Source organism: Hylobates moloch, unplaced genomic scaffold (genome assembly GCF_009828535.3).
Source record: "Hylobates moloch isolate HMO894 unplaced genomic scaffold, HMol_V3 SCAFFOLD_8, whole genome shotgun sequence".
Lineage (NCBI taxonomy): Eukaryota > Metazoa > Chordata > Mammalia > Primates > Hylobatidae > Hylobates > Hylobates moloch.
Genome location: NW_026652283.1, coordinates 36,732,847 through 36,745,328, shown reverse-complemented (window position 1 = coordinate 36,745,328; position 12,482 = coordinate 36,732,847). Strand labels below are relative to the sequence as shown.

At 53.0% G+C, this 12,482-nt stretch overlaps 1 protein-coding gene across 5 annotated transcripts in view; it reads left to right on the top strand.

Moving 5' to 3' along the window:
- DLGAP3 (DLG associated protein 3) overlaps positions 1 to 11,497 on the top strand; it is a 65,187-nt gene extending 53,690 nt beyond the window's left edge. For all 5 annotated transcript variants that reach the window (XM_032160186.2, XM_032160189.2, XM_032160187.2 and 2 more), the window contains 4 exons: positions 7,065 to 7,549; positions 8,527 to 8,618; positions 9,041 to 9,184; positions 9,950 to 11,497. In XM_032160186.2, the coding sequence (XP_032016077.1) occupies positions 7,065 to 7,549; positions 8,527 to 8,618; positions 9,041 to 9,184; positions 9,950 to 10,168 (940 nt within the window). In that variant the 3' untranslated portion in view covers positions 10,169 to 11,497. The remainder of the gene's footprint in view (positions 1 to 7,064; positions 7,550 to 8,526; positions 8,619 to 9,040; positions 9,185 to 9,949) is intronic.
- The last annotated feature ends 985 nt before the right edge of the window (positions 11,498 to 12,482 follow it).

The following is a 12,482-nucleotide window of genomic DNA, read 5'->3' as shown; positions in this document are numbered from 1 at the left end:
CCCCCGCCAAGATTCATCTGTCCACAGATATTTTTTGGATCTGTATTATTTGCCAAACACTGTGCTGGGCACTGAGGATGCAAAGGTGAGCAGAACCAGAGACAGCTCCTGCCCGTGCAAAGCTTACCACCAAGTTAATCTAAGAATCTCATTAATGATGTAGCCGCTGTGCCGGGTGCCACAAAGGAGAGGCATGTGAGCCATGACAGTGGAGACTATGGGGCTTTGAGTCTGTCAGAGGGGTCAGGCATGGCTTCCCTGGGAAGTGACGTTTGGGTGGAGATCTGAAGGATGAACAAAAATTAATTGAGTGAAAAATGGGAGATAAGGTTCCAGGCAGAAGGAATAGCATATGCTAAGGCCTTGTGGTGAGACAGAACATACTTAATCAGTTACCAGCTGTGTCTCAACATGTCCTTACAGCACCTGTTTCCCTAGACCCAGCACACTCTGGGCCATGATAAATGGACGCATCAGATGTCTTGCTGAATATTAGCATGGGGCCCTCTGAAGTCACAGAAAATGGGATTTTTGCCTCCAAGTCTCTCTAACCATAGGGATCTGCCTGTATCTTCCACCTCTAATTCCTCCCAGACAGACCTTATCTTAAATTGTAAATTTAGCAAAACAAAACCAACAATATCAACAGCAAAACCCACCAAAATAAACAAAAACCACCAGGATGCCCAGTTAAATTCGAGGATCAGATAAACAATGAATACATTTTAGTATGTCACATGCAATATTTGGGACATACTCATAGTAAAAAAATCTGTTATTTATCTGAAATTCAAATTCAACTGGGAGTCCTATATTTTATCTGACAACTGTACTTATACCTGCTTGTGCCCATTAAGGGCGTCCTGGAGAACTCTGTGGAAGAAGACCTGCCTACCTTTCCTTAGCATTATGGTCATCTGTAGCTTTGGGAGCTTGGGAAGGGTATGTGCTGAAAGAATGGCCCCTTGAGGGCTGGGAAGGAAGCTTCCATCCCCATTAAGTTATACTCCAAGAACAGTCCTGCAAAAGCAATAAGAAGCTGACTGCCCAAAGCCCTGGGCGCAGACGCCACCTCCATTCCTGAGCCTGCAACTTTAGGACGGTTCCTGACTGACCCTCATGACTCCTCCTGAATCTCCCACCCTAGCCCCACCTTGGTATCCCTGTCACAGCCCCCAGGCTGGAGTGGTGGGTTCAGTGACCCCTGCTTGATTATATGTTTAGGCTCTTAGATGCCTTCACACAGGAGCTTCTATAGAAGCTAGTTTGAAGGCTATGCCTAGTTGAAACGACACCGTCCTTCCCCCTCCCTGCCTACTCCCCCTCCCACCCTTCCAGCCTGCTGCCAAATTCTCCTGGCAAAACCTCTCGACAACTCCTGGATATAGAGCTTTCCTTGGATACTGTGTCTCTTGGGATAATCCAGCTTCTACCCAGAGGCTTTTATGTTATCCCCCAGAGAATAACAGTAGAAACTCTCCCTGAAGTAGAATCGCAGTGGAAACTCTCCCTGAAGTAACCATGATAACAACTTGCAGAATCATCAGGAATGTAATCATTGTCACCTTGGAGCACTCAAAGGGAGGAGGCTTCTGCAGCCGCATTTAAAGGCTTGGGAGAAAATATTGTGAACGCATTGTTACGCATTAATGACAATTCACAGCTGAAGCCAGTTTTTATCCTGTGCTGACAGCTGTTGGTGGAGACCACAGCAAATACTGCCAAATCCAAAACTAAATAGCAACATAAGCCCTTAACTTCACTATTCTAAAAATTCATCTGTTATAGTTAGGAGTGGGTTTGACTGTGAGTTATAGAAAACCCCCCAAACAACAGTGATTTAAGTATGATAGAAGTTTATTTCTCTCTTAGAGGAAATCCAGGGAGAGTTAGTTGAGGTCTGGTAGGTGCCCCACAGTGTCAGGACCTGGAGCCTTCTATCTTATTCCTCATCCCCCACCCCACTTAGCACTTCTCTTTGGTCTCGTGTTCCAAAATGGCTGCTTGAGGTCCAGCCATCATGTCTGCATTCTGGTGATCGAGAAGGAGGAAGAGACAAGGAAGGGCATACCCCCTCCTTTTAAGGACACTTTCTGGAAGTTGCACATGCCACTTCTACTTTTATCTCATGGGCTAGAACTTAGGCACATGGCTACATTTAGTTGGTAGGGAGATTGGGAAAGAATCTTAATTCAAAGTAGCCATGTGTCCAGCATAAAATGGTGGGGTTCTGTTACTAAGGGGAAAAATGGAGAGTGGATCTTGGAAGACAGTTAGTAGTCTCTACCATCCTTCCTTCCTTCCAACCAACCAACCAACCAACCAACCAACCAACCAACCAAACAGTATGATGAACTGCCCTATTTAGTGAGGAGACACTTATGCAAATAACCAGCCATGATACAATGTGATATGGAGTATAAAAGAGTTTTGTTCAAAGCACTGTGGGAGAACAGATGGAAATGATCAACAGCAATCATAATAATTAATAACTACAATGCCCTAGCCGGGTTCTCAGTGCTACATTCCGATGATTGTGTTTGTCCAGCTCCCTTTCTTTTCAGTGAGAGCTGCAAACCATTTTACTTCTCTAGAATAGCTAACACAAAGCGCAGGCAGGGTGCTGTTCTGAGTTCTTTATGGATATTATCTCACAACAATCTTATGAACTGCTACTATTATCATTCTCATTTACAGATGGGGAAATGAGGCACAAGCCACCGAGCTGGGTTTTGGACCCGGGCAAGGCTCCAGAGCACACAGGCCTAACTGCTCTGTTCTGCTGCCCCCACCCAAAGCTGCTCATTTTCATTCCTTCCCCTACTCCCCAGACATCTCCAGCAGATAACCACCCCCCATCACCCACTTCATTGTGATGATTGGGGTCAACTGGTGGGACTTCTGTCCACTTCCAAGCCAAACCCCAGCTTACTTAGATCTCTTCCCTTGCCTCTTCCACCAGCCCTCCTTTCATCTTAGGAGTCAACCCCTCTAAGCCTTGGTTTTCTGATCTACAAGTAGGGCTGACACGAACACCCATAGAGTGGGACTGTTTGTGAGGATCGAGTGTGTTTATTCACGGAAAGTGCTTCTCCTGGCACATACTAAGTGTTTAGAAGATGTTATTCTTTTTTATCTTCCTTATATCTGGTTCCTTCTCTCTTCTCTTCATTCCATTTCTCTTTACAGGTTGTGTTAATGTCGTATTCCTGCTGAAACAAATTACCACAAATTCAGTGATGGAAAACAATACATATTTATTATCTGGGGTCAGAGTCTCAATGGGGTTTCAAACTGGGCTCTGGGAGGCTCTGGGAAGAATCTATTTGTCACCTTTTCCCAGTTTATAGAGGCTATCTGCATTCCTTCGCTTGCAGCTTGCTTCTGTCTTCAGAGCCAGCAGTGGTGGGTTGAGTCCCCAGGTTGCATTATTCCAACCTTGATTCTGTCATTCCATCTTCTTCTCTGACTCTTCTTCCTCCTTCTTTCATTTATAAAATGTGATTACACCAGGATAATCCAGGAGAGTCTCCTCTTCTTAGTATCCTTAACTTAATCACATCTGCAAATTCCTTTTTGCCGTGGAAGGTAACATATTCCTGGGTTCTGGGGATTAGGATGTGGCTTCCTTTGGTGGCTGTTATTCTGCCTACACCACAGGTTCTTTCCTCTTGGGATACAGCAAGCAAGAAGCACCCAAAACAAAATATCCCTCTTTAACAGTACATTCTCTTCTGTCTTCCTCCCTTCTCAGCCAGGCTTTTTGAGGGTTGCCTTGACTAGTTTTCTCCACCTCCTGACAACCTGCTGCAGTCTGCATCTGCCCCCACATTCCACCAAACCCACTCTTGCTTGGATCACCCGTGGCTTCCAGATTGCAAAATCCGTGGGCACCTTTCATTCTTAACCGGCTGCATTTTCCATGTTAGTTGCCCATTCCTTCATGAGATCTTTCTGTCCCCTCTCTGCTTTTATGTCACTTTCTGGTGGGTTTCTCCCCCTTCCTTTCTGGCTTAGACTCCTCTATGAGCTGCACCATCTCCACCCACCCCTGAAATGTCCGCGTTCCCCCGGGGTTTGGATCTTGGATCTGTTTTTCTTTTCTTGGGTGAGCTTGTCCCACACTGCTGGTTTTAAATGCCACTTGCACAGGGATAAGCGCCTCCTGCTTGTGCTGTACACATCTCTGGCTGCTGGCCAGGAGCGTTGGTGAGGACTGTGCTTCTGGTCATCCCATCAGCTCCTCAACTTCCTTGGTCTCCTTTGAGGCAGACATGTGAGAGAGCTCACTGAGGCAGTGGCTTGAGAAGCACGCAGCCTGGGGCACTTGGTCCTTCTGTTCGCGGCAGTATGGCTGTTTCCATCGCGATGGCATGGGATCCTCTCAAGACATCTCAGAGGACAGGCGGAAGGCAGCGTACATGGCAGTGCCGAAGGACAGAGCTGTGTTTAGCAGGGGTGACAGGAAAGCATGCAGGTGTGGCAGATCATCAGGCACGTATTCATTGAAGCAACCCCCTCCTTTACGTTTGTGGTTTGCAACAGCTGTAGCTGTGAAGGAGCCACAAGCTAACTAGAGCACAAAGGCACAAAAACATTCAAAGCAAGTCGAGGTGCATCCTAACAGTGCAGTTAGACACTCAAGACTCTCACCAGAAAGAGAACAATCTGCCCGAACGGCAGGGCTGCCTCTGAAGCCAGGAGGGCTGCTGAGGGAGGCGTGGTGCTCAGGAGTGGTCTTGTGGGCAGTGGAGGGGAAACAGGACTTAAGCAGGGAATGGACAAGGAGCCAGGAGGAGGAAGGGCCATTTCAGGCAGAGGAATAGCGTGTGCAAAGGCTTGGAGTCAGGATCACTTAGAGTCGATTCGGGGAACAAGGAGAATGTGGGGGAGATGAGGTTGAAGAGGAGGAGTGTGTCCAGGACATCAGGGCCTCAGATAATGCTGGTATGGGAAGTCTGAACTTTGTCTTGTTGGTAGTAGGGGGCTGTGGAAGGGTTTTGAGCAGTGGAATGACTTGGCAGAGCTCAGCTCTAGGAAGACTATTCCAGTCTTGGGTGGACTGGGGAGGGCCCCAGATCTTAAAATATGCAAAATATAATTTTAGAGAGAGGAACTACCTTGGCAATTACTTATCTATTTCTATAATTGTATATATGTGTGTATTTTTAGATGTATATATGTGTGTATATTTATATCTAATATGTATATTTTAAGTACATACACATATACACATTGGATGACCTAGATGGAGGGTGAGTGACAAAGGCACACAGTGACAAAGCCAGCATTAGAACTCCGAGCTAACTCCTGGCCCCGTGCTCTTCCTCTGCAGGGTAATGATGGAGGCAGAGGTATCTGAAAGGAGGCCAGTCTAATCGTCAGGGCAGATAGGATGCAAGCCTTGACCAGGGCAGGACAGGGCAGACACTGAGGGGAAGACCGTGTGGGAGGCAATGAGGATATGTTCTCTCTTCCTCTCCCTCTCTGGGTGGGGGTTGGGACATAGGGCTGGTTGGAGACTGCACATGAGTGCATCTCTCCTTCCTGGGTCCTGCAGCATCCTTCTGGGCCTGGTTTCTATGGCAACAGGCTCCCAGCAGGCAGCCTGCCAGCTGGAGAGAAGTAGGCAGGCAGGCAGGCAGGGAGAGAAGGCCTGGGCAGCAAGAGAAAGGCTGAAGTTGCGGGGGTTGGGAGAGTCTCTTGGAGAGGTGGAGGGACCCTAGAGCTGACCCCATAATCCCTTCTGACCATGTAGGGGTGGAGGTAGCTCAGGACACACAGGCTTTTCTTTTGTGGTCCTTGAATTTCCAAACCTTGATCTTCTGTTTATCCCCCACCTCCCACATCTCCTGACTCCCACTTCTTAAAATATTGCCTGGTCCCAACCTCATGCATCTTAAGGGGCCACTGACTTCTTTATAGAAAAGAACTCTGAATTCAGGGAAAAAATGAACAAGGCCAGTTGACTTTCTGGTTTGCATAAGATTTGCATATTATTAACTCAAAGACAAGACATTTCCAGGCCCTGTGTCATTCCTGCAAACAACTTAATTCAGCTCCACTGGCACTGACTTACTGTGTCTGGCCAGGCTCTGGGCTGAGCCATCGGGGTCCCTAGAGAAGTCCTCCCAGCTGCAGGCCCACTCCACCTCCAGCTACCCCAAGGCATTACCTCCTGTGATGTTCTAGCAGCTGGTGCAGTGCGAGGCGCTTGGACTGTGGAGCCCAGCAGCACCGAGTCCAAATCCTGGCTCTGCTACTTTGAAGCTGGATTTACTTAGTTTACTCATCTCTAGGAAGAGCTGAGGACACTGTGGTGCAGCTGGTGTAAACTAGCATAGACACAGAATCTGTTAAAATATTGAAATACTTCGGCCAGGCGTGGTGGCTCATGCCTGTAATCCCAGCACTTTGGGAGGCCAAGGCAGGTGGATAACCTGAGGTCGGGAGTTCGAGACCAGCCTGACCAACATGGAGAAACCCTGCCTCTTCCAAAAAGAGACAAAAGGCGCATGCCTGTAATCCCAGTTACTTGGGAGGGTGAAGCAGGAGAATCGCTTGAACCCGGGAGGCGGAGGTTGTGGTGAGCCGAGATCGCGCCATTGCACTCCAGCCTGGGCAACAAGAGTAAAACTCCATCTCCAAAAAAAAAAAAAAAAAAAAAAAAAAATTGAAATACCTTCTGCCTTCACTGGTAAAAAGCCGCCACCCTGGCTCCTCCGTGACCCCTCTAGCCCACCCCACAATCTAGCCTCTCCAGGGCACTGCTGCAGCATTTTGGTCTGTGCCTGCTCTGCCTGGTGTATGCCAGCATCTGCTCTGTCCATGGACTGAACTGGTTGCTAAATAGCTTGGATATCACCCCTATCTAGAGGCAGTGCAATAGGTAGGTATAGTATGTACGTAGCTGTTGCAAGGACCAATATATTTAAAGTGCATTGGTTAACGTCCATCACTTTGTAGGTTCCCTTTCTCATTCCCTTCCTTTTTTTTGCTTGGGGTGGGGGTGAGAGCTGGCATGAGCCTGGGCAATGGAGGATGACAGCCACCCCTTTCCCCAGGCGAGCAAGGTTCAAGCGCTCCAACAGTGTGACGGCCGGTGTGCAGGCAGACCTGGAGCTGGAGGGCCTGGCAGGCCTGGCCACGGTGGCCACAGAAGACAAGGCCCTGCAGTTTGGACGCTCCTTCCAGAGGCACGCCTCTGAGCCCCAGCCTGGGCCCCGGGCCCCCACCTACTCAGTCTTCCGCACGGTCCACACGCAGGGCCAGTGGGCCTACCGCGAGGGCTACCCACTGCCGTATGAGCCGCCGGCCACCGATGGGTCGCCCGGCCCTGCCCCCGCCCCCACCCCTGGCCCCGGGGCCGGCCGCCGTGACTCCTGGATAGAGCGCGGTTCACGTAGCCTCCCCGACTCAGGCCGCGCGTCCCCCTGCCCACGGGACGGCGAGTGGTTCATCAAGATGCTGCGGGCAGAGGTGGAGAAGCTGGAGCACTGGTGCCAGCAGATGGAGCGTGAGGCGGAGGACTATGAGCTACCCGAGGAGAGTGAGTCACGGCATCGGAACAAGGGGACTCTGGGGACCATGGCCTCGTGTGTGCTCAGGAGACCCTGATGGGGGTGGCTGGGGCTGCAGTGTAACAGGAGGCCCCTTCAGTTGGTGCCTCACTGGTCTTCTGCACTGGAGCGTGGCGGGTCAACATCGGCAGCAAGACATGCTAGGAGCTTTTGAAAGGGAGCAGGATGCACACAGTGCAGCTTTGGAGGCCAGGGCTGGGACTGCAGACACTGCAGGCCAAAGGGCTGGGCCTTCTGTGGATGGCTGCTAGTCCAAATCACCAAGTTTATGGGGACTAAGGGAACTCCGTTCAGATCTGGACTGGTGTGGGGATCCAGGTGGTGGGACCAAGATTACAGAGAGGGAGGCGGTTCACAATGTCAGATCCCGTCTGAGGCATAGATGTGGGAGATTCAGCCAGGGAGACGTGGCCCTGGCCCGAGGGAGAGCGTGGCCCTTCCTGTAAGTCAGATCCACTGGGAGACACAGTCTTACCCCAGAATCTCTGAGTTGAGGGGACAGTGACTATGAAGATGTGTTATGTACATGAAATTACTTGGTCATTCTTAAAGAGCCAAGGAGTCTTGCATGCACTGGTGAGTGATGAACAAAGCTTAGCCAATGGGTGGTCACTGAGCTAACGCCCTGGCCAAGGCTATAGGGCTAGGCCGGGGCTGGTTTCCGTCTGTTCTCTGGTATGGGAGGGAGAAAGGATAAAGGAGGATGAGCACTCAAGAAATGTAGGCTGTATGAAGGAGGGAACATCAGTGTCTGAGGATACAGTCTTGGTGTAGTGGAGCGAGAACTTGTTAGGAACTTGAGGATGGGATGGGGCTGGGGCTGGAGGAGACTGATGGATACACAGTGCCAAGCAACCGAGGGGTCAGCGTCATTCAGGGCAGACTTCCAGGAGGCTGGGGAAGGAGACGCATCATTTCCCTCCCTGAATTTCCTTCTGCTTTCTAGTCCTGGAGAAGATCCGCAGTGCTGTGGGCAGCACACAACTTCTCCTGTCCCAGAAAGTTCAGCAGTTCTTCCGGCTGTGTCAGCAAAGCATGGTGAGTGCCCGTAGTAGTAGATCCTGCCAGATACGTGTGACCCAGAGTGTGTGTGTGCTGGAGGTGAGACAGGCAGGTGACCCAGTGTGTGTGTGTGCTGGAGGTGAGACAGGCAGGTGACCCAGTGTGTGTGTACTGGAGGTGAGACAGGCAGGTGACCCAGAGTGAGTGTGTACTGGAGGTGAGACCAGGCCTGCATGCCTGCAGGGGTAGCTGTGAGTCTTGTGCCTGGAGGTAGGACCAGGTGTTTGTGCACAAGAAGGGGAGGCCTGGGCTCTTTCTTGTCCCCCTGTCTCCCAGCCCCCACCCACTCTCCCAGGCTGAGCTTCCTGGCAGTAAGGGTGGATAGGACTTTCTCTTGTCCTGGCTGCGGCTCAGACCTCCTTGACCAATCACTTTCCCTCCATCTTCCTCTGTTGCAGGATCCCACTGCGTTCCCTGTGCCCACCTTCCAGGACCTGGCGGGTTTCTGGGACCTCCTACAGCTCTCCATCGAGGATGTGACCCTCAAGTTCCTGGAGCTACAGCAACTCAAGGCCAACAGCTGGAAACTCCTGGAGCCTAAGGTGGGGCTGGGGTCCCTTCAGGCAAAGAGGCCAGACTCTGGGAAATTCCCCTCCCCAGAGAGGTGGAGGGTGAGACGAACAAGGGCGCAGGGGAAGGGATGTATGGGCAGCAAGGGCAGCCTTGGACAGGTGATAGGTGACCATCCCCTTCCAGAGTGACCACGCTCGTGGCCACTGCCGTCTGCTTGGCCCCAGTGCTCGTCACTGCTTGAGTTGCCAGAACCCCCAAGGCTTCCTCAGCGCGGGGCAGCACGGGGGGCGGGTGGCGGCTGCCGCTGGAGAGAGCAAAAGTAGACCTTACAGAAGGACAGACTGTCCTCAGTTCGGGCCTAGGCATCGAGGGCAGAGCCTTGAGGGTCCCCTCAGCCACCAGGTCGCTGGACCTTGTCTGCGGTGAGGGCCCGAGGCCCGGTATGTGCACCCTCATTGCGGAGCCTGGGTCGGGAACTCCCTCCTCCGGGTCGGGACCCGGAGTGAAAACCCGGCTCTGATGCGAGCTGTTGAGAACGGCGCCACCAGGGGGCGCTCGAACGCGCCGCGCTTTGGTGAAAAATGTGGGGATTTGACCTTGTGGGACAGGCGCACCTGGGGCTTCAGGTCACGGGATCCCAGGCGGATTCTGAGCGCCATCGCCTTCGGAGCCACGCGGTCATCAGCGCTCCGGGCGCGGGGGTGCGGGGGTGCGGGGGTGCGGGGGTGCGGGGGCGGGCACCGGGGTGTTGGGATGGTTCGGCGCCCCAGCTCAGCGCCGCTCTCTGCTCGCAGGAGGAGAAGAAGGTCCCTCCGCCGATACCAAAGAAGCCCCTGCGGGGCCGGGGCGTGCCGGTGAAGGAGCGCTCCCTGGACTCCGTGGACCGGCAGCGGCAGGAAGCGCGCAAGCGGCTCCTGGCGGCCAAGCGCGCCGCTTCCTTCCGCCACAGCTCGGCCACCGAGAGCGCCGACAGCATCGAGATCTACATCCCCGAGGCCCAGACCAGGCTGTGACTGGTCCGGCCCGCCCAGCCCGGCCCGGGCCCGCGGTTCTCCACCCGTACTGTACACCCAGCGTCGAGGTCACTGTGAACGCGGGCCGCCCCGTGCGCCCGCCCCACCGGCACCGCACGCCCCGGCCCCCGGGCCCGTCACACTCTCGTGGGTTTTTTACCTTACTGATCCCACGCGAAGGCGCCCGGGCTGGGCAGGGGGCCGTGCCTCTCCGCCCTGCGCCCCTCACCTGGATCCTCCGCCCACCTGGTCCGACGCTTTGTCCCCACCTCCTCCCCATGGGCACCATCTCTGCCATTCTTTCCCCCCACGGGCCAGGCCGGGCCGGGTCCCTCATCTGGGCTCTGCACCCCCCCCCCCACCCCGCGGGGCTGGGCTTCGTGGGGATCAAGCTTCGTGGCTTTTTATGAAGAATCCCGAACCCCGCCTAGGAGCCCGCCCCGTCCTCGCAGGGGCTCCATCCTCAGCCCTCTGCCCACCAGGCCCAGGGACCACAGTGGCTGGACCAACCCAGGACCAGGGCGCCTGGGCCTCTCCCCTTTCCCAGCGGCTGGGGAGGGGAGATGGGGGCTTCCCCTCACCACACCTGTGGCTGTTCCCACATCCCCTTGAATATCCCAGGAAAAATAAAACGGCAGAACTGCACTCGAGCCAGCTGCTCTCTCCAGAAGAGGCCACCTCCGTCCCGTGTGTGGGAGGACGGGGGTGAAGGGAGAAGGGGCCGGGAGCCCACTCTCTTGGTTTGGAGACAGCAGGGGTTGCCTGAGCTCCTTCCAGGGATGGGCCAGCTGGTGGAAAGGAGATTCGGCCCCCTGATGCCCACAGTAAGGACCTGGACCCTCCTGGAGGGGCCCAGGTGGGGTGAAGAGAGGGAGGGTGTCATGCTCTCCGTTCTTCCTGTTTCGGTGTATCCCGTTCTGCCTCCCAGTCCGCAGGGTTCCCCCGGAGAGGGAAGTCCGGAGCTCGCCGGGCACGCAGCATGTGCTTAATAAACCGGGAGTGTGGTTATCGTTAGGTATTGACAAATAATTGGTTTCCCTTCCCCTAGGGGCACAATGTTCCTTCTGCTCCAGTCATTCCTGATCAGCAGCAGAAAAACTTCAGTCCTGCCGCATTTTCTGATGCCTCCTATGGGTGGCCACCTTGGTGGAGGCTGGGGTGGGGGAAGAGGAAGTACAAAGAACAGAGCTCTCCTGGGAAGCTAAATGGCAACCAGAACCTAGTATCGATGGCTTTATTGAGTGGTCAGTGTGGGTCAGGCAAGGGGTGAGTGCTTTACATGAATGTGGCTGGTCCTTACAACAGAAGAGAAAGCCAAAGCTCAGGGCAGATTACAGGACCTGTCTGAGGCGGACCCAGGTCTAATGCCAAATCATGAGCTTTTAGCTTTGCAGGCTTCTTAGACCAGAGAGGGCTGATGGCATTCTCCACCCAGCAAGCCCCTTTCCACTCCTTGAGCAGTCCTTTGGGTTGGTGTGTCACCTCCAGGCAGGAGGAAAAGCCTTCAGGATTGGCTGCTTTTCTGGGCCACACTGGGTCAGCTAATTCTTCTCATTCATTTGTCCAGCAGACATTTATCACTTTCGGGCGCCACAGGAATAGCCCTGAACGAGATTGTAGTTTCTACCCTTAATGGAGCTTATGGTCATATGGGAAAAACAGACAAATAAGCAAGCAGTTAAAATACAGGAGTGAGTGCCAGAAAGATGATTAGAGATTAGCTGCTGAAGGAGGGCCAGGGCTGGGAAGAATGTTCCAAGATCAGGGAACAGCTGTGTAAAGGCCTGGAGGAGGAAGAGACATTGGGAGCACAGAGACTTGATTATATCAGTGTTTGGGTCTCATTGAGGCAGGTGGCCTGGGTCTTGTGGGCTGTAGGGAGCCGTAGAAGGGTTTTGAACAGAGGAGTGGCATGAACGTTTTATAGACTGGTTTGGTAGACAACTTTGGAAAAGCAAGAGATGGTCCACATACACACAGGAGCCTGGAAGGTGAGGAGGGCTCGAATGTGATCTGAATTCCCAAAAGCAGTCAGTTTGGAGGTGATCCCATACAGACTCCTGGGCCTGGTGCAAGACTTAGTGAATAGACTCTGCCTTTGAATAAGGTTTTGACAAGTGCTTCACAAGATTCTGAGCAGCCAGCTTTGGGAAGACTTAAATTGGATGACTGTCCGAAGGTCTCCAGTAGAAGGGCTGGGTCCGTTTACCTCTCTGAGATTGTCTTGTCATCTCTAAAATTGGGGCATGGGTGAGGTTTGAACTCACAGCAATGCTGTAAAACAGATATTGTTTTCACCCCCATTTACAGATGA